Source organism: Capsella rubella, unplaced genomic scaffold (genome assembly GCF_000375325.1).
Source record: "Capsella rubella cultivar Monte Gargano unplaced genomic scaffold, Caprub1_0 scaffold_7, whole genome shotgun sequence".
NCBI classification, from domain to species: Eukaryota; Viridiplantae; Streptophyta; class Magnoliopsida; order Brassicales; family Brassicaceae; genus Capsella; species Capsella rubella.
In genome coordinates this window covers 8,726,554-8,751,293 of record NW_006238917.1, presented here as the reverse complement: position 1 = coordinate 8,751,293, position 24,740 = coordinate 8,726,554, and the positions used below count along the sequence as shown (strand labels likewise).

The 24,740-nt window shown below is 35.0% G+C and overlaps 9 protein-coding genes and 1 long non-coding RNA gene across 16 annotated transcripts; 8 read left to right on the top strand and 2 right to left on the bottom strand.

The window, feature by feature from the left end:
* Positions 1-3,831: 3,831 nt before the first annotated feature.
* Positions 3,832-5,523, top strand: LOC17879048 (probable WRKY transcription factor 28). The gene is made up of 3 exons (XM_006284054.2): positions 3,832-4,410; positions 4,546-4,689; positions 4,839-5,523. Exons 1-3 carry the CDS (start codon positions 3,971-3,973, stop codon positions 5,224-5,226), a joined length of 972 nt encoding a protein of 323 aa, XP_006284116.1. The 5' UTR covers positions 3,832-3,970; the 3' UTR covers positions 5,227-5,523.
* A 2,608-nt stretch (positions 5,524-8,131) lies between these two features.
* Positions 8,132-9,965, top strand: LOC17879325 (exopolygalacturonase). The gene is made up of 6 exons (XM_006285237.1): positions 8,132-8,305; positions 8,401-8,544; positions 8,643-8,807; positions 8,887-9,176; positions 9,268-9,496; positions 9,705-9,965. Exons 1-6 carry the CDS (start codon positions 8,132-8,134, stop codon positions 9,963-9,965), a joined length of 1,263 nt encoding a protein of 420 aa, XP_006285299.1.
* Positions 9,966-10,223: 258 nt separating this feature from the next.
* LOC17879390 (probable purine permease 6) lies at positions 10,224-11,783 on the top strand. The gene is made up of 2 exons (XM_006285096.2): positions 10,224-10,482; positions 10,571-11,783. The coding sequence occupies exons 1-2, from the start codon at positions 10,431-10,433 to the stop codon at positions 11,671-11,673; spliced, it is 1,155 nt and encodes a 384-aa protein (XP_006285158.1). The 5' UTR covers positions 10,224-10,430; the 3' UTR covers positions 11,674-11,783.
* A 786-nt stretch (positions 11,784-12,569) lies between these two features.
* LOC17879180 (probable purine permease 6) lies at positions 12,570-14,045 on the top strand. Of its 2 annotated transcripts, none has more exons than XM_006286206.2 (2): positions 12,570-12,703; positions 12,814-14,045. In XM_006286206.2, the coding sequence occupies exons 1-2, from the start codon at positions 12,649-12,651 to the stop codon at positions 13,926-13,928; spliced, it is 1,170 nt and encodes a 389-aa protein (XP_006286268.1). In that variant the 5' UTR covers positions 12,570-12,648; the 3' UTR covers positions 13,929-14,045. The 2 variants fall into 2 exon arrangements, with proteins under 2 accessions (XP_006286268.1, XP_023635669.1); XM_023779901.1 differs by having other exon boundaries at positions 12,645-12,703; positions 12,779-14,045.
* Positions 14,046-14,199: 154 nt separating this feature from the next.
* Positions 14,200-15,321, top strand: LOC17879002 (probable purine permease 8). Its single transcript, XM_023779906.1, is given in 3 exon segments — positions 14,200-14,817; positions 14,820-14,951; positions 14,954-15,321. Coding segments are annotated over 3 exon segments (675 nt in total). The 5' UTR covers positions 14,200-14,471; the 3' UTR covers positions 15,151-15,321.
* A 638-nt stretch (positions 15,322-15,959) lies between these two features.
* On the top strand, positions 15,960-17,605 carry LOC17878885 (probable purine permease 22). The gene is made up of 2 exons (XM_006284858.2): positions 15,960-16,065; positions 16,149-17,605. The coding sequence occupies exons 1-2, from the start codon at positions 16,035-16,037 to the stop codon at positions 17,246-17,248; spliced, it is 1,131 nt and encodes a 376-aa protein (XP_006284920.1). The 5' UTR covers positions 15,960-16,034; the 3' UTR covers positions 17,249-17,605.
* LOC111829766 lies at positions 17,139-18,786 on the bottom strand. 3 transcript variants are annotated; one of them, XR_002833121.1, is made up of 4 exons: positions 18,448-18,519; positions 17,804-17,895; positions 17,622-17,665; positions 17,139-17,222 (listed from the first exon to the last, which is right to left on the bottom strand). It is a non-coding gene; the product is annotated as an uncharacterized LOC111829766 (long non-coding RNA). The 3 variants fall into 3 exon arrangements; XR_002833122.1 differs by lacking the exons at positions 17,139-17,222; positions 17,622-17,665; positions 17,804-17,895 and adding exons at positions 17,898-17,924; positions 18,704-18,786 and having other exon boundaries at positions 18,448-18,593; XR_002833120.1 differs by lacking the exons at positions 17,139-17,222; positions 17,622-17,665; positions 17,804-17,895 and adding exons at positions 18,045-18,261; positions 18,704-18,786 and having other exon boundaries at positions 18,448-18,593.
* LOC17878214 (probable purine permease 10) lies at positions 18,385-20,059 on the top strand. Its single transcript, XM_023779900.1, has 2 exons — positions 18,385-18,553; positions 18,707-20,059. Exons 1-2 carry the CDS (start codon positions 18,523-18,525, stop codon positions 19,858-19,860), a joined length of 1,185 nt encoding a protein of 394 aa, XP_023635668.1. The 5' UTR covers positions 18,385-18,522; the 3' UTR covers positions 19,861-20,059.
* A 593-nt stretch (positions 20,060-20,652) lies between these two features.
* LOC17879997 (purine permease 21) lies at positions 20,653-22,654 on the top strand. 2 transcript variants are annotated; one of them, XM_023779898.1, is made up of 2 exons: positions 20,653-21,114; positions 21,288-22,654. In XM_023779898.1, exons 1-2 carry the CDS (start codon positions 21,084-21,086, stop codon positions 22,427-22,429), a joined length of 1,173 nt encoding a protein of 390 aa, XP_023635666.1. In that variant the 5' UTR covers positions 20,653-21,083; the 3' UTR covers positions 22,430-22,654. The 2 variants fall into 2 exon arrangements, with proteins under 2 accessions (XP_023635666.1, XP_023635665.1); XM_023779897.1 differs by having other exon boundaries at positions 21,096-21,192.
* Positions 22,655-22,703: 49 nt separating this feature from the next.
* LOC111829765 (UDP-N-acetylglucosamine transferase subunit ALG14 homolog) lies at positions 22,704-24,661 on the bottom strand. Of its 3 annotated transcripts, none has more exons than XM_023779905.1 (6): positions 24,573-24,661; positions 23,982-24,196; positions 23,746-23,885; positions 23,391-23,534; positions 23,229-23,288; positions 22,704-23,052 (listed from the first exon to the last, which is right to left on the bottom strand). In XM_023779905.1, exons 2-6 carry the CDS (start codon positions 24,160-24,162, stop codon positions 22,876-22,878), a joined length of 702 nt encoding a protein of 233 aa, XP_023635673.1. In that variant the 5' UTR covers positions 24,163-24,196; positions 24,573-24,661; the 3' UTR covers positions 22,704-22,875. The 3 variants fall into 3 exon arrangements, with proteins under 3 accessions (XP_023635673.1, XP_023635671.1, XP_023635672.1); XM_023779903.1 differs by having other exon boundaries at positions 24,511-24,591; XM_023779904.1 differs by lacking the exon at positions 24,573-24,661 and adding an exon at positions 24,350-24,504.
* Positions 24,662-24,740: the final 79 nt, after the last annotated feature.

Here is a 24,740-nt window from a genome sequence, read left to right as displayed (position 1 = left end):
ATATGAATTTATTTACAAATGACTATATTTATATTTAACATCATATTTTAGATTGATGTTAATTTGAAAGAACTTTACCATCATATTAAATAATAATTAATTAATTTTCATAGTCTGAGAATGATTTTTTGAAAAATTGAAAGTTAAGAAATAACAATTTTTACAAAATGGTATAATCATGTTTTAGAGGATAATTGCTAAATTAAGATTTTATAAAATATTTTAGCAATATTATGAGTAATGGTGAATAGCTCTCAAATAGCTCCCAAATGTTTTGGTGATTGTTAGTTTGACATTACTAGATTTTTATAATTAACGTTTAATAACGAATTTTAAGATATATATATATATATATATGTACACGTTTATTTGATAGTTCAAACCAAATAAAACCTCTTTCCGAATTAAAATTAATTTCTCTTATTTTTCAAAAAAAATTTAGAAATTATTTTTTTATAAGTTATAATAAATTTTAATTTTAATTTAATTTTAAATAAAGATAACCCGTCCATCGGACGGGTACTATACTAGTAAATATATAAATTGATCAGCTCTAACAACTCAAATTTCAGGAAGAAGATGTGTGTGAAAGAACAGAAAATACAAGAGATTCCTTTTTATTCATAGATAGTTTGTATGTATATAATAGCATAATAATAATAATAATAATGTCACACATGAGAAACCTAACAACAAACCTGCCCCAACTATTGTATTTTAAAGCTAAAGTCAACAATTTCATTCTCTTTTCTTATTATTTTTCCTTACCTTTCAAATTCAACTTATATTCAAAAATAATAGTAATAATTACTAGAAAGTAGAAATTGTATATTTTTTCTTTCTATAATATCTTTACATGTTAGGCACATATCCCCAAAACTAGGTCAGACTTTTCAACTGCAGACAGATACAGTTATATGTCTGTGTGTAATGTATACGTGTATAAAAGATAGCTTATGCTTTTTGTTTATTGTGTTTTTTACAAGTTACAAAAATACTACAATAGAGGTCCACGGTCTAACTTAGGGGTAATTAGGAAGCCAAGTAATTTAGTTTATGAATGTGGTGGGTTTAATCTATTTTCATTCATTCAAGTGAAGCTTTTTTATGGATATGACAACGTAAACAATTAGGCACCAATTACGGCGTTCAGTTTTGTACCTAAACTAAACTATAAATGGTTTTTTTATTCACATTTACTTAGTATGTATACATTTATGTGGTTAGGTACAAACACCATTATGGTATTATTCTATGTATTAGAAGATTGAATATATATATTTGTGTTCTAGAGACTAGTATTATACTACTACTACTTATGGAATCCGATAATAATAGTCGTGATTTGTTTTATTCTCCGATTATGAAATTGAAAGCATAGGTAGTATACGATTTGATGTTTTTGGTCAAATGAGAGAATAGTTTACTTCACTTTTGTGTTCAACCAAAATTATTCGCTCCTTTTATTTCGACAAAAAGATTACTATAGAGATTGTAATCTTGAAAACGTTTTTCATCATATATAGTTTGTTTTGACCAAAAAGGCGTTAAAAACATGGAAACTATGATTTAACTTTTATTTCATTGATCAAAAAATCATTATACACATAAGCCATCTATATATATATATATATATATATGTAGTCTTTTGATTCATTTTAAATAATTCATAAGTAATTGTTTATTATCATATGCTGACTACGTGCAACTGTTCATGCATGTATGTAATTTGTGGTAATTGATATAAACTTTTTTTTGGTAACAATGTGAAGTTAATTGATATAAACTTATTTAGACATTAGTCCTAAATCTATTAGGTGTGACACGGTCACACAGAACACAAAAACAAAAAATGATTATGTAGGAACGTAAAGAGAGAATGAGTTGAACCCGTCACCTACCTAAACAAATGGACTGTGTGGGTGAAATCACTAACGCTAGACCATGATAAATATTTTTAGCGAATTAAACGAATTATATATATACACATATATATACATATATATATATATATATATATATATATACACACTTTGTTCATGTTTTGCCATATTTTTCATAGTAAGCATTTAAACTTTGACCACATTTCAAAGTTGATGTATGTCCCCTTCTAATTTGTCATGTCGGTTAGGCATTACATGTCTCCCTTTTTCTCCTCATATATATGTTCTCATCAATCTTTACAAACTCATGAAAACGATTTGCTTGCTACATCGGAGAAAAAAAGAAAGAAAGAAAGAAAAAACGAAATCTAGCATACATAACAATTTCCCCACAATTATCGCAATATGATTATTATTTCTGACTGTACATATAAAGAGTGTCATCAAAATTAACATAATGTTTACCAACATATTTCGTAAATTTAAACACTATTAGGTTTGACCATCTTTTTCTTGATTAATACATTACTGTTATACGTATAGATGCTCTTTTACTTGCCAAGAGAAAGATCTAATGTGAAAACAAATCATTATACATAAGCCGTAAGCGTAACGATGATCTCATTTACCCGTCAGCATAAGTAAACCATCCACTCCACATAGCTAAGCTACGTCACTTAAAGTCTCATATCATGCCAGTAACTTCATAAAACTATATAATTTATTATAAAAAAACCAATACCAAGAGAAATAATATACATCTAGTAATTTTTATTATATAATACACAAAAAATATGTAGGGTCTAAATTATTGCCTCTTGACTAGGAATTGTATATTGATTCCTTCAACTATGAATAATTATTATTAAGGTTCGTGAAACAGTAAGTGAAAGAAGAAAGAAAGAAAGAAAGAAGAAGAAGAGAAAGACAGAAGACAGTCTCTAGCACGTGCCAAGTCATGTGTCGGCGACGGTCAAAAGCCGGTGCCATTATTTCCACGTGGCAGCCTAATACTCCCAAATTTTCATTTTAGTTATTTTTCATAACTTTAATTTATTTTGGTTCGTTTTGAAACTTTGACTGCCAACGCCAACGCAACCGGAAGGTGACGGACTGTGTCCGGTTACCGGTGACCCCGTAGTCTTCTCGCTGACTAAGACTCCTTCAATTACGACGCCTTTTCTCTACGCGCCGCTTTGGTCGTAGCGCGTGTTCTTTATTCCGTCCACTGTGTCACGTGTAGAGTTGCGAAAACAATATCGAAAAGTGAGTGAGGAAACTTTTCATGTCTTTGCTTTTTGGCCCCATTAAAAAGGTAGTAAACAAATAGAACCCCAAAATTTACGCATCTTTTATTGAATTTTTTAAAGACTTATTTAGTAGGACTTGCAATTAAGATAAATTACGAAAGAAAGCATTATTTATATATGTAATTTAAAATTTACAGAAGCTAATTAAGTATGTTTCCTCACTAGAAGCCAGTTTTGCAGCTCTCTATTTTTGTCAACTTAGCTTTATGTAAAGTTCTTATTCTTATTGCCAGAAACCAAAAAAAAAAGTCATTCAAAAAGCATAACATGATATCACAATAATTAAAATTAATATCCAGTTCTATATCTTATTTGTTGAATAAATTATATATACAAGTGCCTATTTGAAAATCTAAAAATATAACTATAATGAAATCTTGTAACATATATGTGTATATAGTTTGAATAAGAGTTTAATATATGAAAAATAAAACTATTACTAAAAACACGAGTATATGATGGATTCACACACGTACTATTGAATGATATATAAGCTTTTACTAAAAAAATTAGCATATTTCCAAACCAACTAGCCAAAAAAAAAAATCAAATTATTCTTCTCTCTCCACCTTTTTTGAGTTTCAAAATGCATAAATACGAGAAAGAGAGACGAAGACTCAATTTAAAGTCCAAGCACCAATCTAGTCCTCTTCGGAAAAAAACCTAAAAACCTAATCCCCAAACCTACCTAAAAAGGCTTTATCTCCTCTCTTCTTCTTTGTCTTCTTTGCTCTCTCTTTATTTTATTTTCTCTCTTCATTCTTCTTCTTCTTCACAATGTCTAATGAAACCAGAGATCTCTACAACTACCAATACCCTCCGTCGTTTTCTTTGCACGAAATGATGAATCTGCCTACTTCAAATCTACCTTCTTATGGAAACATCATCTCATCGCAAAACAACGGCTTCGATCCATCTTCTAACTACTCTTTCACCGATTGCCTCCAAAGTTCTCCAGCAGCGTATGAATCTATACTTCAGAAAACTTTTGGTCTTTCTCCTTCTTCCTCTGAGGTTTTCAACTCTTCCATCGATCAAGAATCCAACCGAGATGTTACTAATGACGTAATCAATGGTAGTGGTGCATGCAACGAGACTACAACTAGGGTATCTGCATCTTCTTCCTCTAGTGAGGCTGATCATCCCGGCGAAGATTCCGGTAAGAGCAATAGAAAACGAGAGTTAGTCGGTGAAGAAGATCAAAGTTCCAAAAAAGTGTAAGTCATAACCACATATATATTAGATATTTTGATGATAAAATATGGAATAACACTTTTTGTTGAAATAATATATATAGGATATGGAGTTTATTCTAGCATGTTTACTAATTTTATGGTGTATATGATTTGCAGTGGGAAAACAAAAAAGAACGAGTTGAAGAAACAAAGAGAGCCACGAGTCTCGTTTATGACTAAAAGTGAAGTTGATCATCTTGAAGATGGTTATAGATGGAGAAAATACGGCCAAAAGGCTGTTAAAAATAGTCCATATCCAAGGTAACAAGTTTATTTTCCTTTTTTTTTTTTTGCATTTGCGTTGCTAGTCTTGTTAAATTAGTTTGACCGTGAAAGTAGTGTTATAAAAATGCGGACCATTATAGTGAAACTGATACTAATAGCCAATGCAATCTCGAAAATATATATAGGAGTTACTATAGATGTACAACGCAAAGGTGCAACGTGAAGAAACGAGTGGAGAGATCTTTCCAAGATCCAACCGTTGTTATTACAACTTACGAGGGTCAACACAACCACCCGATTCCCACTAATCTCCGGGGAAGTTCTGCCGCGGCTGCTATGTTCTCGGCAGACCTCATGACTCCGAGAAGTTTTGCACATGATATGTTTCGGACGGCCGCTTATGCTAGCGGCGGTCCTGCGGGGGCGGCCTTGGATTATGGATATGGACAAAATGGTTATGGTAATGTGAATGCAAACCCTAGTTCACATCAAGATCAGTATCACCATGGAGGTGATCAATATGAGCTGTTAAGGGAGATTTTTCCTTCAATGTTCTTCAAGCAAGAGCCTTGATGGATCATTTTTAAAACTACATATATACACTTATATACTACTTATATATATTGGGAAAGAGAGCGAGATCGGAGAGAGATAACAAAACTTATATGGAACTTAAGATCTTATTTTGTCTCTCTTATTTGCATGTGTACATATCTTTTCATGAGAGAATGAGACATAAACTTGGGATTGGATTTTCATGTATCAACCATATCTTTCATGTATTTGATGATGTTGGATACATTTTTTTTCGCTTGGACTTTGTAATTATATATTCCCATTTTGGGTAGTACTATTTACGTTATGATGATATTATATATGTTGTGTAATGTGTACTATCATATGTAGAAGGGACAAAGACATAACTCTAGCTAGGAGCCTAGGATATTTCTCCCAAATGGTGATTATATACATGTTCTTTTTGGGAAACTTGATAATAAAATTACTAGCTAGTTCAAATGGTAACCTTATTATTCAAAATTATGATTGATCATTGTAGACATCTCTTGATTGTCAAAGAGGAGATAATTAACAAAATTTTAATATAAAGGGTGTGCGATATAAAAGATTTTAAGTTGTGGACGACGAATATCTATGTGTGTGAACAAGTGAAGAAAATGAAAACAAAACAAGTTGAGTTCTACCTCAGCTTGTGTCCTTATAAGAGAATGGACCCAAATACAGATTTGACTACCTTTCTGCTTTCTATCTTATCCACACATGTACACATGGAAACATAGGCTGTGGACCTGTATAATATCACCCCCTACCATCAAAAATGAAAACAATGTTTGATAACAGAGAAATCAAATATAAGAATAATAAAAATAAATCTTCTGATACTAAAATATATCAAATCTCAAATATATAAAGAATTAATGAACGAAAAAAGAAGAAAAATAATGAAAGATAGAGAAGGATGCGAATAAAAACCTAGAGGAAAATATCTCTTTATCAACTTGTAAATGTGTTTGCACAAATGAAAATATAGACAACACAGAGTAATTATATCCAATAATATATGGCAAATTCTTACTAAAAGCGAAATGTTAATAGTGAAATCTTTATAAATGTATGTTATATTGTTATGACAAAGACAATACAAAATTTCTGAAAAAATGTAATAGTATCATTTGGAAGAGCGCATTGATGTCATATACCAAAGTCACTGAACTTAGCTGAAAACATGAGAGATGAAAATGATTCATGAGAGAGCATCATAGATCTCATGTGGCATTCTGAATTCCCAACATGCATGCCCGCTCCAATGTAATTACTAATTAATTACTCCAATATTCCTATCTGAAAAAACTATATATTAAACTTTTGAAATTCAACTGATATGTCCAATCTTGAATCTATTCATGATCAATTATATATCATATACTCAATTTGTATTAAATCACTTCAAATACAGTAGTTTTTTTTTGCTCTTGTTTTTGGTAGACGATTCTTGAAGTGTTGTGACACATTCACAATTATCTATCTCTCGCAAAATTTGCATTGGAGAATTATTTGAAAGTAAACTCTATCAATGAAGAATTTTGAGAAACATAATAAATAGGATATACATAAATATTTTATATGTTCTAGATATTGACTAGATTTGTACATGTTTTGACTGAAAATGATTTGGCCTACACATATGTGATCAAACCAAAGTCCAATCATAAATGGAATCATCCATTTGACACAAATCTGAATTAGATGAAACATTTTGTTTAGTAGTTTACTATGCAGAAAATATATATATATATATATATTAATTTGCTGATAAAAAATCAAATCTCGATGATAATGATCTTTTATTTGTTTTCAGGGTCGTTATCAAAATCACCTAACAAAAAAAAAAAAAAGCCAGAAATGTTAGAAAGAGAAGCAAAGTTATAAAAGATCTTCCGGGAGAATCAAGTAATTGCCAAACCCCCTAGTCCCCCTAGACAACTACAATGATATGAACAAACATATTATATATATAATATCCCAAAAAAATACATACAAAACTCTAGAAAGCTCCATTTTCTAAATTGAAAAAAAAAATCTTATTCATTATGTCCATTGCCATAGTTATACTATCATCAAAATGAAAAATTCATGTATATTGTAAAAAAAAAAAAATGTTATTAGTTGCCAAAAGGTTCATGCAAAATGTTACACGTGAAGACATTAGCTCATTGGGTCAGGCAAAATACTACATTCGAATCCAAATATGGCAATAACAATTAGAGCTAGCTAGCCCTTTGTATGTATCAAACCAGTATGAATGCTAAGCTAAGAGGTAAAAAAATTGGTAACACATACACTATTGTATAGTTTATACTTTATAACAAATCAACAAACTATTATGCTTTATATTATATGATATCATTGGTCTTATTTTTTTACCACCTTCTTCTTTTTTGACTTACGTTCATATTATATAGTGTTGGAATGACCAATCTTCTCAATCAATAATTGGAGTTTACTGGTATATATGCATTTACTAATTTACTATCCTCCTCCCCATACATCTTTGCTTCTTTGATACGTCTCTTCTTATTTAAATGATATTATACAATATTCAATAATCCAACTTTTAGGCTTGTCGATTTAATTAAGTGTCAACCTTTATCTTGTTTTTTTTCTTTTTTTCGTAATGACATTTCGTAAGATTCTCCAAAAAAAAATGTATTACATGGGCCTGAAAGTATTGAAATCCAAATTGAGCCCAAAGTTGTGATCCAATGAAACCATAAAGCTCAAGCTCGTACACAAGCTCAGGTGGGAAAAAAGAGAGATCGTGGGGGGCAAAATGAAACGGTTAACGAACTGTAATTTTTTTTCTTTTTGTCCAATGAAAATTTACAGTTTTGTAAAGAATAAGTGAACTATAGAAAACACACTCTGAAAGCAGTTTTCAATCTTAGGAGCAGTGATCGAGATGGAGAGTTTTCGTAACCTGAAAATATTCTTCTTCTTCTTCTTCATCTCCACGTTATCTTCTTCTGGAGCAGGTAACTTGACTGAGCAAAACAGAGTAGACAAAAGCTCTGTTCTCCTTGTTAATGTCCGTAGCTTCGGTGCTCGAGCTAATGACCATAAAGACCACACCAAGGTCTACTACAGATCTGTGTTTTTTTTGTTAGCTTTTGGTGTAGATTTGTCCATTTAGTTACAAGAATTTAGCTAATTAATTGATGCTTTTTAAAGGCCTTCGTAGCAGCATGGGACAAGGCATGTAAATCATATTCAAGCTCTGTACATCTTATAATCCCAAGAGGTGAATTCTCTGTTGGTCCTCTCAGATTCTCTGGTCCTTGCACTAACGTATCAAGTCTCACTGTCCTAGTCAAGGTAAGGTAGTTTCAACACTCTCCAAAATCTGTCTTTGTTTTGTGTTTGGTTTAAAGATTTCTTTCTCTTCACGTAACCTAAATTAGGGTCATATCAAGGCATCAACTGATCTGTCAAAGTATAGATCAGGCGGTGGTTGGATTCAGTTTGGATGGATCAATGGCTTAACTCTTACCGGAGGTGGAACATTTGACGGTCAAGGCGCTTTAGCTTGGCCTTTTAATAACTGTACTTCTGATTCTAACTGCAAACTCCTCCCAACTGTGAGAAAACTCTATAAACATTGAATTTTGATCTTAAAGTTTTATCCTTTTTCAATAAAAACCATGCTGTTGGTTTCAGAGCTTGAAGTTTGTGGGGATGAACAGAACAGTTGTAAGAAGGATAAGCTCAGTGAACAGCAAGTTCTTTCACATAGCGTTAGTAGAGTGCAGAGACTTCAAAGGCACAAGACTCAACATCACTGCTCCTTCTGATAGTCCAAATACAGATGGTATCCATATCGAACGCAGCTCGAATGTGTATTTCTCGCGTTCTCATATCGCAACTGGAGATGATTGTGTTTCCATAGGACAAGGAAATTCTCAGATCACAATCACAAGTATCAAATGTGGACCAGGACATGGTATCAGGTAAAATGTAACACAAAACTGCTTTATTTTTTTTTATGTAACTGTTTCTGCTGTTGAGTTTATTAAACGGTTTGTTTTCTTGCGTTTAAAGTGTTGGGAGTTTAGGGAGATATCCAAATGAGAAAGATGTGACAGGGCTGGTGGTGAAGGATTGCAAGATGAGTGGTACAACGAATGGGATAAGGATCAAAACTTGGGCTAATTCTCCTGGTCTAAGTGCTGCTACCAACATGACTTTTCAGAACATCATTATGAACAATGTGACTAATCCAATCATCATTGATCAGTCTTATTGTCCTTTCTCTTCTTGCATTTCCAATGTGAGTCTTCTTTAACACTCAAATCTCTAGCTAGCTAATTTTAGCTAACACTAAAATATTACATCTTTTAGATACCATTTTGGTATGATATGAGTGACACATAACTTCAAGAACAAAACCGGGTTGATCTATGAGTAACAAAGAAGGAAAATAAGAATGTTTTTTTTTTTACTGAAATGATTTGTTTTGATTGGTTTTGTTGTTGTAGGTACCTTCGAAGGTGAAGCTGAGTGAGATATACTTCAAGAATATAAGAGGGACATCATCTTCACGGATCGCAGTGCAGCTGCATTGTAGCAGAGGAATGCCATGTAAAAAAATATACTTAGAGAATGTTCATCTTGATCTTTCTTCTTCTGATGGAGGAACAAAACAGAGCAGAAACAGAGGAGATGAAGCCGTCTCTTCTTCTTGTAGAAACGTTAGAGCTAATTACATTGGGACTCAAATCCCACCTCCATGTCACTAATCACCCTCATCATCACTATGATCAATTCATCATTTTGAAGTTTCTCTAGTAATCAACTTTTGTGCTTTCTTTTGGGACACGTTTTCTTCATATAAAGTTTGAAATTTTTTTGTCTATACATAAATTGCTATTACCCTAAGGAAAAATCTTGGCTAAATAATAATAGAAATATGAATGAGAAAATAGTGGTTGGTAATAAAATATGGTTCGTTTAAAGAGTGGATCCTACAAAAATGGAGGAAATGGTTCATTCCAAGAGTGCCATTTAACAGTTTCCGGGTAATGGCTAGTAGCAGAAATTATAACAAATATAGCACTTGCTAATTTTCAAAGTCAAAAATATTAATGTAAATTAAATACCAAGTTTGTTTATATAACAATATAATTTATGCATTCACCTTTGCCTGTTTTATAAGTAAGCAACACCATCTTTATTTCCCTGAGATATTGCTCCTTCCGGTTTCTATGATGGAAGTAGAATCAGAAACTCAAGAACTCCATCTTCGTGTTAATGGCGGTAAGTATTCTAACAGAAGTTTTGGCTTAGAGGTTCTTGTGTTCTTGTCTTACTTATGTTCTTGTTCTGTTTCATGTTTTGATGATAGAACCTGAAGGGAAGTTTTCAACAGTAGAGAGAAGTCACAACTACTCATGGAGGTTAAGAGTGTCTGTCTACATCACTCTCCTCTTAGCTGGAGAGACAACAGCCACTCTCTTAGGGAGACTTTACTACGACAAAGGCGGTAAAAGCACATGGCTCGAGACCTTGGTTCAGCTTGTTGGGTTTCCTCTAACCCTTCCTTGCTATTGTTACATAAAGCCTGAGCCGTCCAATACCAAAACCATGACCAAAAAAGCCTGTTCATCTTTCTTGAAACTATCTTTAGTGTATATTGGACTTGGCTTGCTTGTTGCTGGACACTGTCTTATGTACTCCTTTGGATTACTCTACCTTCCTGTCTCAACTTTCTCTTTGATCTCTGCGTCGCAATTGGCTTTTAATGCCATCTTCTCTTACTTCCTAAACTCACAAAAAATTACACCTTTCATAATCAATTCACTTGTTCTCTTAACCATATCTTCTACACTTCTAGTTATCCAACATGAGCCTGAATCTTCAAATTCTTCTTCCTCTAAGTCCAATTATGTGATTGGATACATATGCGCTATCGGTAGCTCAGCTGGCTATTCTCTGGTGCTTTCTTTAACAGATTACACGTTCGAAAAGATCCTAAGGAAGTACACTTTCAAGGTCATTTTAGATATGGCCACATATCCGTATTTAGTAGCTACTTGTGCAGTTGTGGTTGGACTTTTTGGAAGTGGTGGGTGGAAAACGTTGAGGATGGAAATGGATGAGTTTGAACTTGGGAAAGGCTCCTACATTTTGATAGCTATCGGTTCAACGATATCATGGCAAGCTTGTTCGATTGGTAGTGTTGGTTTGATTCTTGAAGTCTCATCTCTTTTCTCTAATGTCATAAGCACTCTTTGTTTACCCGTTGTTCCTGTTCTCGCTGTTGTGTTCTTCCACGATGAGATGAGCGGAATCAAGTTAATCGCAATGCTTTTGGCCATTTGGGGATTTGTTTCGTATGGTTACCAACATTATGTTGATGAACAAAAACCAGAAGAAGAACAAGAAGAGCTTCTTCAACTTGAAGAAGAAGAAGTAACACAAGACGGTAAGAGTCACGTCCAAGCTTAGACAAAGACCCACGAACCAAATGTTGTAAAGTCGAACCAATATTAATATAAAGTTCAAAGTTATATAAATGGTAGACACTAGAATAAAAGTGGGAATTTAGTGTCTTCAAGGCCTCTCTGTCTTTCTTGTACTTTTATTTACTTATGAATACAGTTCAAGACTCAATTTGAAGCTGTCGAGACTAAATTGTCTATATAGAATTAAGACATTTCACCAGTTTTTGTCACCATTTGAAGTTTCTATTTAATCTCTTGCGACTTTTCGAAACTCCAATTATTTTTTTTTGTAGTTTTAAGTTTCAACACACTTACATTACCTAGATATGTGCAAGCATTTATATATTTTTTGGAGGCAAAGTTTGTTTTAATTATGTAGAGATTCAAAGACTTCCCCATAACATCAATCTTTTTTTTTTCTTTAATTGGTAACTTTATTTTCAAAACTGACAATATTTATTTTGCCTAGATTTTATATTAAAATATATTTATATATAATAAAAGATTTTTGGTTGGATTTCTTTCTTCTAAATTATTAATTTTCCACTTGACTTTTGCTTATAGAATTAATAGGAAATAGTACATATATCATTTGATTTTTTTAATTATTTTATGTGGTTTTATGTAAGTATTTATGTATAATACAATAATATATTTGGTAAATTTTTTAGTTGATTTCATTTTGTGATAATATATATATATTTTTTTAGTAAAAGATCTTAATTAGATGGGTATAGTTAATTTTATTTGGTTAAAAACCTTAAAAGAGAGTTTGTTTACCTTTTTCTCTGTAACTTCCCTTGACCCTTGGCACTTTCCATTATAAAATAGAGATACTTTATGTAACGCTTTGATATGTAACGCTTTGACCAGAAGAAAAAAATAGAAGATACTTTTATGTAACGCATTCGCATGTGTTAGTGAGCAAGCAGGCATCATCTCTACTTGTTCCCTGAGGTATTGCTCCCCTCTAGTTTCTATGATGGAACCAGCAGAATCAGAAACTCAAGAACTCTGTCTCAAAGTCGATGGTGGTAAGTAGTTCAAACTCCATAACAAGATTCAATCATTCCAGCAATCGATAGATACTTTTATATACTCATGTTCAGATGTTCTTGTTCTGTTTCATATGTGTTGATGATAGAACATGCAAGGAAATACTCAACGGAACAAAGAAGCCACAGCTTCTCATGGAGGCTAAAAGTGTCTCTCTATGTTTTTCTCCTCTTAGCTGGAGAGACAATGGCCACTCTCTTAGGTAGATTATACTATGAAAAAGGAGGTAAAAGTACATGGCTCGAGACCTTGGTTCAACTTGTTGGGTTTCCTTTAACTTTGCCTTGTTATTATTACATAAAACCTGAGCCTTCCAAGACTAAATCCATCACCAAAGAAACTACTCCCTTCTTGACACTATCTTTAGTGTATACTGGAATTGGCTTGGTTGTAGTTGGACAGAGTGTTTTATACTCTTTTGGATTACTCTATCTTCCTGTCTCAACTTTCTCCTTGATATCTGCTTCACAATTGGCTTTTAACGCCGTCTTCTCCTACTTCTTAAACTCACAAAAGTTCACACCGTTTGTACTCAATTCACTTGTTCTCTTGACCTTATCTTCAACACTTCTTGTCATCCAACCTGATCCTGAATCTTCTTCCAAGTCCTCGGCCAAATACAATTATGTTATTGGATACATTTGCGCCTTTGGTAGCTCAGCTGGGTATTCTCTGACGCTTTCGTTAATAGATTATGCTTTCGAAAAGGTGTTAAGGAAACACACTTTCAAAGAGATTTTAGATATGGACACTTACCCATCTTTTGTAGCTACCTGTGTTGTTGTGGTTGGACTTTTTGGAAGTGGTGGCTGGAAAATGTTGAAGACAGATATGGAAGAGTTTAAACTTGGGAAACTGTCTTACATTTTGATAAATATCGGTTCGACGATATCATGGCAAGCTTTTTCCATTGGTAGTTTGGGTTTGATCCTTGAAGTCTCATCGCTTTTCTCAAATGTTATAAGCACTGTTGGTTTACCTATTGTTCCTTTTCTCGGTGTTGTGTTCTTTCACGATGAGATGAGTGGAGTCAAGTTGATTGCATTGTTGTTGGCAATATGGGGATTTGTTTCTTATGCTTATCAACACTATGTTGATGAGCAAAAACCAGTCGACACAAATCAGGAGAAAGAAGAAGAAGAGATGAAGCTTTATCAACCTGAAGAAGATGCACAAGAAGATAACAGTCATATCCAAGCTTAGTTAAAGATCCAAGAACCAAAACTCTTGTAATTTTGCAGTTATTTAATTTAAAGTTAAGCAGTTACATATACAGTAGACCAGACACCACAAGAAAGTTAGAAAATTTCTAGATGTCAAGTGTACTTGAGACCTCCTTGTCTTGTTGTTGTATTGTTCCTGACTTCTTAGTCTACAAAATAGACACAAACAAAGGTTTTTTTTCTTCTTTTCCTGTAGACACTCGGGACAATAATATTAGAATAAGAGAACGAAATAAAGCGTTTCTGTTTTCACCAAACTAGCATACTTTAACAACGGTCTACCTCTAATAAAATATGATTAGAGAAGTTTGATTAGAGAAGCCAATTAAAAGGTCGCAAGAATTCCAAGTCAACAGTAAACAAAAGCGTACCATTCTTCACTAAAAATCTGTCTGTGAGATGTCCTCTTAGTTCTGTCATGGAAAGAACTCAAGAACTCTATGTCAATGGTAAGCAAGAACTCTCGTAGTGTAGACCCCTTTGGAAATCATCTGAAAACATGCATAGTATCTGATTATTTTCCATGATATATGTTTTCCCACCTTTCATCGTGAATTCTCTATTTCTCCTTACTATTTCCTCTGCCCTCCTCGTGGTCAACAGTGATTCAGAAAACACAGCAAAAGTGTCTAGAGTAAAATATGTAATAGGGATCATATGTACCATTGGTGCTTCTGTTGGGATTGGACAGCTGCTATCTCTGGTACAACTGATCTTCAGGAAGGTTTTAAAGAAGCAAACATTCTCAACGGTCATGGACTTGGTCGCATACCAATCTCTAGTTGCAAGCTGTATGGTTCTCATAGGACTTTTTGCCAGCAGAGAGTGGAAAAATTTAACAAGTGAGATGGAACACTACAAACTGGGAAAGCGCCGTACGTTATGACTTTGGCCTCGACAGCTATATCCAGGCAAGTCTACACCACTGGTGTCGTGGGATTGATCTTCGAGTCGTCTTCTGTGTTCTCCAATTCCATAACTGCTGTGGAATTGCCTATAGTTCCCATGTAGCAGTGATTGTTTTTCATGATAAAATGAGCGTGTCAAAGATCTTCTCCATCATTTTAGCTATCTGGGGTTTCATTTCATTTGTCTATCAGCACTACCTCGACGAAAAAAAGTTGAAGACTAGGTACACAAGTCCTGTTGGAGGTCCTCACCTACCTGTTGAAGAAGATCACACAAACATGCAAAGTGTATGATCAGGCATATATTATATAAAGCTCATCTCTCTGTATTTAAGAAAGGATAAAAAAGAGGAACTCTGTTTGGCCAACTAGTCAGTGATAAGTAACTGATCATTTTGTACATAAGGTACTGATGTTTCCTACAGAGAAATATGTAATAACAGCAAGATGATTAAAGCAAACATTTTTAGCAGATAAAACCATGTTGTCACATTTTGTGAGTGTGACACTAGACTACCAGAGATAGCCATAACAAAAAGATGCAATGCTACACTCTGCTTTACAATTTTGCAATGCATCTGAAACACCGAGACATAAACAAGAAATGAAAGCAGAGAGACAGATAGGCTAATGCATCCCTGAGAAAACAGAGCTTTATATTAAAAGAAACAAGGGAACAGAAACAATATCGCTTAAACAATGTAGTGACTTGAACAATGTCAGTAACTCTTTTATTCCTTTGCTACAAAACTTCTTAAGATACCAAAAAAGTGTAATCCAGGAGTTTGGCTTCTTGTGTCTTGATTGATTTCTGATATAATGTCAATAGATACTGCATTTTTAAATAAGAAAAGTTTTTTTAGAGCCGCCATTCAGAGGTTTCAAGATTTCCAACTTATGTGCAAGCCAAATAAGAAAAGTCAATGGTCAACATGAGACTATTAAGTTATCATACTGCTGTCATCTACCGCCTGCCCCATCTATTTAATGGATTTTGTAAAAGTCTGTCAAGTTAATAGTGCAACAGTGCAACTTATCTGTATTTAGTTATTATCATAAACTTTCGATTTGTGTATAAAGAAACGTCTCTTGTGTACCTGTAAGACATTGCAAACGAAAATAAATCAATAAACACAATATTCTTTCTTTCAACTTTTCTTTCTCACCTCTTATTTCTCATGGGTAGATCTCAAGAACACTATGCTAAAGGTATGCAAAAAACACATGATAACGTTAGATCCTTAGATTCTTTTCTCATGGAAAGATAATAACCATGAGTGCTAATTTTTCAGGTGACAAGAATTTAGAAGCAAGTTTAATAGATCATGAGGTAACTGAATCATTATCGGTACCTCAAACAAAGAACTGTAAAAGGTGGCTCCGGGTCTCCATGTACGCACTCTTTGTCATCTTCTGTCAACCACTTGCTACAATTCTGGGTAGATTGTACTATGAAAATGGAGGGAAAAGCACATATGTGGTAACACTTCTTCAACTCATTGGCTTCCCTGTACTGGTTGTCTACCGTTTCATTTCACGAATCAGACAACCCATATCAACAGATACAAATATCAAGCAGTCCCTTGCCTTCAGCACCCGTGCATCGGTTTACATATGCACTGGACTGCTACTGTCTGCTTATGGTTATTTGTCTGCAGTTGGGTTGCTCTACTTACCAGTCTCTACGTTCTCCCTCATCATGGCCTCGCAGCTGGCCTTCACTGCCTTTTTCTCGTATATCCTTAACTCGCAAAAGTTCACTCCTTTCATAGTCAATTCTTTATTTCTGCTTACGGTTTCCTCTGCCCTCCTCGTGGTCAACACTGACTCGGAAAGCGCAACAAATGTCTCTAGAGCAAAATATGTGATCGGGTTCATATGTACCATTGGTGCTTCCGCTGGGATTGGATTGCTGCTATCTCTGATACAACTGCTCTTTAGGAAGGATTTCATGAAGCATACATCCTCAGCAGTCCTGGACTTGGCCAATTACCAATCTTTAGTTGCAAGTTGTGTGGTACTCATAGGACTTTTTGCAAGTGGAGACTGGAAAACTCTGCCAAGTGAGATGAGAAACTACAAACTTGGGCAAGTGTCATATATCTTGACTTTGGCGTCAGCAGCTATTTCCTGGCAAGTATACACTGTTGGTTGTGTGGGATTAATCTTCGAGTCATCTTCTGTGTTCTCCAATTCCATCACTGCTGTCGGATTGCCTATAGTTCCAGTTGTAGCAGTGATAGTTTTCCATGATCAGATGGATGCATCAAAGATGTTCTCCATTATTTTAGCTATCTGGGGATTCCTTTCATTTGTCTATCAGCACTACCTCGACGAAAAGAAGATGAAGACTTGCCACAAAAAACCTGTCGAGGAAGATACACAAACTTAATGAAACGTAGCTGCCTTGAAGCCAAGGTCACACAAACAAACATACAAAGTTGTGCACACAATCATGCATATATTCTATATATAAAGCTTGTCTGTGTAATTTCCATAATGGCCCCTGCAAATGGATGCATGTCTCTCTGTACAGCTTGAACATCTATATCAGTCATGTGCAAGTCTCTTAGGCCAAATATTCATTATTTAATAAGTAAATAAATTTTGTACAAAAAGGTGCCCAAATTCCAGATATTTAGAACATCTAGTCAAAAACGAATTGTCTAATACAAAAAGGGTGAACAAAGCACACGTTTATTTGTGATATTTTCACTTTGTGAGTGTGACTCCTGATAAATATTGACTAGTCAGCCATAACTTACAAAGATGTCAATGCACTCTTCTGCTTTCTAGTTTCAAAACGCACCTAAAATATTGTGAAACAAGAACAAACAGCAGGTCATGTATACTGAAAAAAAAGAACAAGATATATTTGACAGATAGGTCCAAACATCCTTGGGGAAACAAAGCTTTGAACAAAAAGTAAATGGGCCAAAAACAATACCATTTCATAAAGCTACTTGTCCAATTGCTGTTGGCTGGTTGCAAATGTCTTCTCTTGAAAAGATAGGCGAGACAAAATCTTCAATGTTTTAGCTGGCGAGACAAAATCTTCAATGTTTTAGCTAACGCCAGCATATTCTTGATGGCAAAAACATCAAAACTAGCCATGGAAACCCAAAGTGCGTTCATAATCCAAATAAATTCAAAAAGAGGAAGAAGTTTTACAATTGTCATGCTGAAGATCACACAATACTACAACTTGTGCACATGTTCGTACATGTCATACATGCGTATGCATATGAAGTTTTCTATTTGTCTATGCGTATAAGGTTCATGTTTCTCCACATAGTTACAGAAGAAATGATGAGTAAATATTGGCTAGAAATAATGTCCTCCTTCATTTAACACATCCCTTGGTCAACAATAGTGGCATCTTTGCATGTAGGAAGACTACACAAACTAAATTCATGGAAAAGAGAAGAGATATGGTTGTCATTTACTGTATGTGGGGCCAAGAACAATGAAAACTTAGACGGTGACAGAATCCTAATCACTGAATAAATAGCTATAGCATATCATCACACCCATATCAAAGTAGCCATCATTTGGTAGCATTAGCAACTCAGAAAATTGATCATAAGATACCTCATACTTAGAATCTGTTCAGAACATCATTCGTTCCTCCTTGTCCATCTCCAAGGAGGTTATTCAACATCCATCATGATGGCGGATCAAGAACTACAAGTCATCGGTGAGTAAACCAGTTCGTTGTGAACGTACTAGTCTTTCATCTTCAAAAAAGGAAAAAAAAAATGGTTATGATTCTTAATTATTCAATATACAAAACGATTGACAACAAAATAAACTATAAACTAATTTTGTGTTATTTTTCATCACTTACCAGTTCAGCAGGGAAAAGAACCAAATCCAACAGTTCAAGATGAAAGAAATTCGGTCAGTAGCAGCCAAACAGAAGAATCTCACTCAAACAATTACAAACGGTGGTTCCGGGTGACTATCTATACATTTTTTGTTATTTCAGGCCAATCAGTTGCTACAATTCTCGGCAGATTATACTACGACAACGGAGGAAACAGTAAATGGCTAGCAACGGTAGTTCAACTTGTTGGCTTTCCTGTCCTACTTCCATATTATCTCTTGTCACTTAAAACACATGCAACTACTAATAGAGATGGAAAAAGAACCTCACCTAGGAACCGTGTATTGGTTTACGTAGTGCTAGGACTTCTTGTAGGAGCAGATTGCTATCTGTATTCCATCGGACTGCTTTACTTACCCGTTTCTACCTATTCCCTGATCTGTGCATCTCAGTTAGCCTTCAACGCTTTCTTCTCTTTTTTTCTCAACTCACAAAAGCTAACTCCTATCATTTTGAATTCTCTTTTCCTACTAACTATATCTTCCATCCTCCTCGCGTTCAATAATGAGGAGTCAAATGCCACAAAAGTTACAAAAGGAGAGTATGTCAAAGGTTTCATATGCACTGTTGGTGCGTCTGCTGGGTATGGTCTAGTCTTATCCCTACAACAGCTAGCCTTCCTTAAAGTTCTAAGGAGGCAAAATTTCTCAGAAGTTATGGATATGATAATCTACGTGAGTCTAGTGGCCAGTTGTGTTAGCGTGGTGGGGCTTTTTGCTAGCAGCGAGTGGAAAACATTGAGCAGTGAAATGGAATACTACAAACCTGGGAAGGTATCCTACGTTATGAACCTAGTGTGGACAGCTATTACCTGGCAGGTATTCTCCATTGGTGGCACAGGACTGATCTTTGAGCTTTCTTCTCTATTCTCAAATGCCATAAGCGTTCTGGGACTCCCCGTGGTTCCTATCCTGGCTGTCATCATTTTCCATGACAAGATGAATGGGTTAAAGGTGATTTCTATGATCCTAGCTATTTGGGGTTTCACTTCATATGTGTACCAACAATATCTTGATGACAAAAACTTGAAGAAAAGTCATGGAATCCCAACAACAGAATCCCCTGACCCACCAGAAGCAGAAGGTGTAGTCGGCAATCAAAATAAGCTGATATCCTGAAAGATGGTGTTCCGCAGATTACTGACTTCATCGAGCTGATTGAGTAAGATTACTTTACTTATGGCCTGGAGGCAACCTACAGTGAAGAATAAACATAATACATTTTTGATGCAACTCAAGTAAAGTCTCAATTGATTCTTTTTTTTGCATCATTGTAACAGGAAATAGATTTCATTTAAATAAATAGTGAATAAGGTAACTCTGGTTTAATTTTGATTATGATTATCCAATTTACATCTTAGTCTCAGTGAAACGGCATACTATCAAAGTTCATTGTTTAAAGCTTGAGTTCATAGCAGCTTAACATGAGTATTACGAAAATGTTAACTCAACTCTGTATATAATGAGAGCGTCTAGGCAGAATGATAAAAGCAGACATTCGTTTAACAAAAACACTTAGCCATAACTTACAAGGATTTCAATGCACCATTCGGCTTTCTCTAGTTTTACCGAAAATATTGTGAAACAATGACAAACGGAAATCAAGTCTAATGAAAAAAGAAGGAATCTTAAGCAGACAGGTCCAAACATCCTTGGGGAAACAGAGTAATAAATGACCAGAAATTATACCATTTGGAAGTCTCTAGCAGTTAAAGTGACTTCCTCTGCCAACCAATATTTATGTTGCAAATGTCTTTTTTTGCAAAGATTGGTGAGACGTAATCTCCATAAATATGTTCCTAATTCACATGCCTGATCATAAGAGAAAGATAGTCAGACGGAACAAACCAAAGAAATTAAAGAAGACGAAGTTCTTTCAAAATAGTCATCCTGAAGGCCACGCAATCATTCAACTTGTGTGCATGAGTGTTACGTTTGTATTTATGTGTATCAGCGTATGGTTCATGTGTCTCCACACAGCTTTAAACTACTGAGTAAATAATGGCTACACATCATTTCCTTCTTGAATTGACTCAAATCATCTCTAGATCAACAATAGTGACATCTTTGGATGTTAAAAAAATAAAAATTAAATTCGTAGCTAGAGAAAGATATACAATTTGGCATTTACTGAATGTGGGGACCAATGCAATGAAAACGGTGACCGCTTCCGAATCCCTTAATATATAGCTACAGCATGTCTCACCCATATCACAGAAGCAATCACTTGGTAGCATTAGTAACCAAGAAGACTGATAATAAGATACCTTATACTTCGAATCTGTTCAGAAGACTGTTAGTCCCTCCTTGTCCATCTCGAAGTAGGCGATTCCAATTCCACTATGAAGGGGAATCAAGAACTACAAGTCATTGGTGAGTAAGCATAAACCAGTATGTCAAGAACCTACCGGTCTTTTATCTTCAAAGAAAAGAACGGAAAAGATTATTATGGTATCTTTATAAATCATTATATATCAAAATTCTTTATGAGTGACAACAAATAAATCGTAAACTAATTTTTTACGTTATTTTCCATCACTTACCAGTTCAGCAGGAAAAAGAAACAAATCCAACAGATCAGGACGAAAGAAATTGGGTCAGTGGCAGCCAAACAAAAGTATCTCACTCTAATACTTACAAACGGTGGCTCCGGATGGCTTTCTATACATTCTTTGTCATTTCAGGCCAATCAGCTGCTACAATTCTGGGCAGGCTATACTATGAAAATGGAGGAAACAGCAAATGGCTAGCAACAATAGTTCAGCTTGTAGGCTTTCCTATTCTACTTCCATATTATCTCTTGTCAGTCAAAACATATACAACAACTCAAAGAGATGACAAAATAACCTCACTTAGGAACCGTGCATTGGTTTACATAGTGCTTGGACTTCTTCTAGGAGCAGCTTGCTACCTATACTCCATCGGACTGCTTTACCTACCCGTTTCTACCCTTTCCCTGATCTGTACATCACAGTTAGCCTTCACCGCTTTCTTCTCTTATTTCCTCAACTCACAAAAGCTTACTCCTATCATTTTGAATTCTCTATTCCTCCTCACTATATCTTCCACCCTCCTTGCATTCAATAATGAAGAATCAAATTCCAAAACAGTTACAAAAGGAGAATATGTCAAAGGTTTCATATGCACCCTTGGTGCATCTGCTGGATTTGGATTACTGTTATCCCTACAACAGCTAGCCTTCCGTAAGGTTCTAAAGAAGCAAAATTTCTCAGAAGTTATGGACATGATAATCTACATGAGTCTCGTGGCCAGTTGTGTTAGCGTGGTGGGGCTTTTTGCTAGTAGCGAGTGGAAAACTTTGAGCAATGAAATGGAAAGCTACAAACTGGGACAGGTATCCTATGTCATGAACCTAGTCTGGACAGCTATTACCTGGCAGGTATTCTCCATTGGTGGCACAGGACTGATCTTCGAGCTTTCCTCCCTATTCTCAAATGCCATAAGCGTTTTGGGACTCCCAGTGGTTCCTCTCCTGGCTGTTTTCATTTTCAATGACAAAATGAACGGGTTAAAGGTGATTTCTATGATCCTAGCTATTTGGGGTTTCATATCCTATGTCTACCAACAATATCTTGATGGAAAAAACTTGAAGAAAAGTCATGGAATCCCAACAACAGAATCCCTTGACCCACCAGAAGCAGAAGGGTCAAGTGGGCAATCAAAGTAAGCTGATATTTCGAGAAATGGTGTTCCACAGTTTGCAGACTAAAGCGAGTGGAACAAGTAAACTTACCTTTCTCTATCAGCCTGAAGGCAGCCTACAATGAAGAATGAACATAAAAGATTTGTGATCCGACTCAAGTGAAGTCTCAGCTTGAAATGGTTTGCATCATTGTATCAAGAAGTATATTTTATTTAAATGAATAGTGAATGATTCTGGTTTAGTCTGAAATACGATTTACCCAAATCACATTATACGCTCACTGAAAAAGCATTAGCCAAGTCAGAATATCTGATTACAACTATTCATTGTTTAAAACTTGAGTTCATAGCAACTAAAGCAGAATATTACGAAAATGTAACTCAATTCTGTATATAAAGAGAAAGTGTACGCTATGTAGCTTTTTAAGTTATTGTAATGTATATCTAGGTGTAAGGAGAGTTCCAATCTGCTTACATCAGGCACCCAACATAGTGAGCCCGAGGATACTTCTTTTGCAGTTGTGGCCATTGAACAAAGAATTGATCAGCTATCCTCAACTTGTAAAGTAGGAATCCACTTAATGAGAGCTTTTTCACTCTTGCTACACTCTCAACATAAAAGATTGATGACCATCTAATTCCCAGCACCTGTAACCCAAGATGAAAACAAGCACTTATTGGAATCCTAGATGTAATGGAGAAACCATGAATTAGAATCAAATAAAATATCTTATGTTGTTTTCACCAGTCCATTAAAGGTCATCCAAAAAGTAGTGGAAAGAGGTGCAACGAATCTTAATAAGATATTTTTGAAGTGTGTATACCTTGAACAAGAAAGCAATCACACACAGAGGAATACAGGTCCCAGGACCATTGCAAAGAATCTGAAAAACTTCAACCAGATCTAATAAATAACCTGATTCATATGTTTCTATTAAAAAAAAACCCTTAAAGAAAGTCTGAAAGCATTCAGTTAAGTATCATACCACTTGTGGTCTGATCCGGATCATTAGCCACAGAGCATGAACAATAGCAACAATGGTAGTCCAGACAGAAGTCACATAAGACTGACCAACTTCACGACTCCGGTAAATCTGCATGAACTGTGATGATACTTCCTTGACAGCAGGCTATGTGACAGCCATATCAAGCAAGAAACACAGAATTAACCATTTGGTTAAAGAATTTCATACTGATGACTGCAGTATCAACCACTCAAGAAACTAACACATCTTCCCCGAACAATTTTTTTACCTCAAGACAATCATAAGCCAGAAGCAGCAAAATCCAAAGAGGAAGGCTAATCATTCAACAGAAATCGAAAATAAGGATTCAACTAACCTTCTTGGCTACAGAATCTTCAAAACTGCGAGCTTTCTGGAGACTCATGTTATCAGTAGCTGCAGCAATATAAAACCTTGGTGTAAATCTGTCCTTACGCAAAACAGAGAGGAGACTCAACATCTCTGCCGTGTGCCCACCTGATAAAAATAACCAACAGCAACATTTTAGCTAAATATGATAAGCACATAACATCAATCCAACTGAAAAGGACACTCTATTATTACTCTTCTTACCAGAACCAAGAACAACAAGGGTACTAAAAGACTGTGAAGCTCCTTTTGGAAAGGGTTTGCCACACCGGTATACAACGTATAGTACACGAACCATTAGAAGAACGATTGCCAAAACAATCAATACACCAATGCTCAATTTTGAGCCCATCTTCGAGTAAAAACAGCTGCAACCTTCCTTCATGATATCCTGATAATAACACTCTTTTCTTCCGAAACTACATTTGTACAAAGCATGTAAAGTCATATATCAAATTCAAACACGAAGATAAAAAGGGACAACAAATGGAAGCATATAGCCAATTTACAAATACCCAAAAGCAAATTATAGTTAAAATGAAAAAAAAAAAAAAAAAAAAAAAAAAAAAAACCTTTGCGCTAGATCGGATAAAAAAACGCCATATAACTCAAAATCAGACCACAAAACTAAAACGAATCGTCCAAATCGAACTTAGAAAATTAGTTAAAGTTCAGAAGAGTCACGACGGCGATTATAAATGAGGAAGTTAGAAAACAAAACAAAAAATCTCACCGGCGACGGAGAGCTCCGGCGCGGTGACGGGATCGAAAAAGATTGGTTAACGTGCTTCTTACCTTTACCACCGTTCGATTCGGATATTGCTTAGAATACACGTGGCGTGAGCACGTGACTATTAATCTTGTGGTGGACCTGCGAACATAAGATTATTTTTCCCAATTTTTTTAATTTTCTCGAGAAAAGGATACTTGAGAAAGAACTCATGAAGAAGATATTACACAGTA

Coding starts and splice junctions, on each gene's coding strand:
- LOC17879997 (XM_023779897.1), top strand. CDS start 21,135: ATGTCAAGAACCTACCGGTCTTTTATCTTCAAAGAAAAGAACGGAAAA. Junction 21,193..21,287: donor GAACGGAAAAGATTATTATG/GTATCTTTATAA, acceptor ATCACTTACCAG/TTCAGCAGGAAAAAGAAACA.
- LOC17879180 (XM_006286206.2), top strand. CDS start 12,649: ATGATGGAACCAGCAGAATCAGAAACTCAAGAACTCTGTCTCAAAGTC. Junction 12,704..12,813: donor CTGTCTCAAAGTCGATGGTG/GTAAGTAGTTCA, acceptor TGTTGATGATAG/AACATGCAAGGAAATACTCA.
- LOC17878214 (XM_023779900.1), top strand. CDS start 18,523: ATGATGGCGGATCAAGAACTACAAGTCATCG. Junction 18,554..18,706: donor TCAAGAACTACAAGTCATCG/GTGAGTAAACCA, acceptor ATCACTTACCAG/TTCAGCAGGGAAAAGAACCA.
- LOC17878885 (XM_006284858.2), top strand. CDS start 16,035: ATGGGTAGATCTCAAGAACACTATGCTAAAG. Junction 16,066..16,148: donor TCAAGAACACTATGCTAAAG/GTATGCAAAAAA, acceptor CTAATTTTTCAG/GTGACAAGAATTTAGAAGCA.
- LOC17879325 (XM_006285237.1), top strand. CDS start 8,132: ATGGAGAGTTTTCGTAACCTGAAAATATTCTTCTTCTTCTTCTTCATC. Junction 8,306..8,400: donor ACCATAAAGACCACACCAAG/GTCTACTACAGA, acceptor TGCTTTTTAAAG/GCCTTCGTAGCAGCATGGGA. Junction 8,808..8,886: donor ACTGCAAACTCCTCCCAACT/GTGAGAAAACTC, acceptor TGTTGGTTTCAG/AGCTTGAAGTTTGTGGGGAT.
- LOC17879048 (XM_006284054.2), top strand. CDS start 3,971: ATGTCTAATGAAACCAGAGATCTCTACAACTACCAATACCCTCCGTCG. Junction 4,411..4,545: donor GATCAAAGTTCCAAAAAAGT/GTAAGTCATAAC, acceptor TATGATTTGCAG/TGGGAAAACAAAAAAGAACG. Junction 4,690..4,838: donor AAAAATAGTCCATATCCAAG/GTAACAAGTTTA, acceptor AAATATATATAG/GAGTTACTATAGATGTACAA.
- LOC111829765 (XM_023779905.1), bottom strand. CDS start 24,162: ATGAAGGAAGGTTGCAGCTGTTTTTACTCGAAGATGGGCTCAAAATTG. Junction 23,289..23,390: donor TCCGGATCAGACCACAAGTG/GTATGATACTTA, acceptor GAAGTTTTTCAG/ATTCTTTGCAATGGTCCTGG. Junction 23,053..23,228: donor TGATTGCTTTCTTGTTCAAG/GTATACACACTT, acceptor CTTGGGTTACAG/GTGCTGGGAATTAGATGGTC.
- LOC17879390 (XM_006285096.2), top strand. CDS start 10,431: ATGATGGAAGTAGAATCAGAAACTCAAGAACTCCATCTTCGTGTTAAT. Junction 10,483..10,570: donor CCATCTTCGTGTTAATGGCG/GTAAGTATTCTA, acceptor TTTTGATGATAG/AACCTGAAGGGAAGTTTTCA.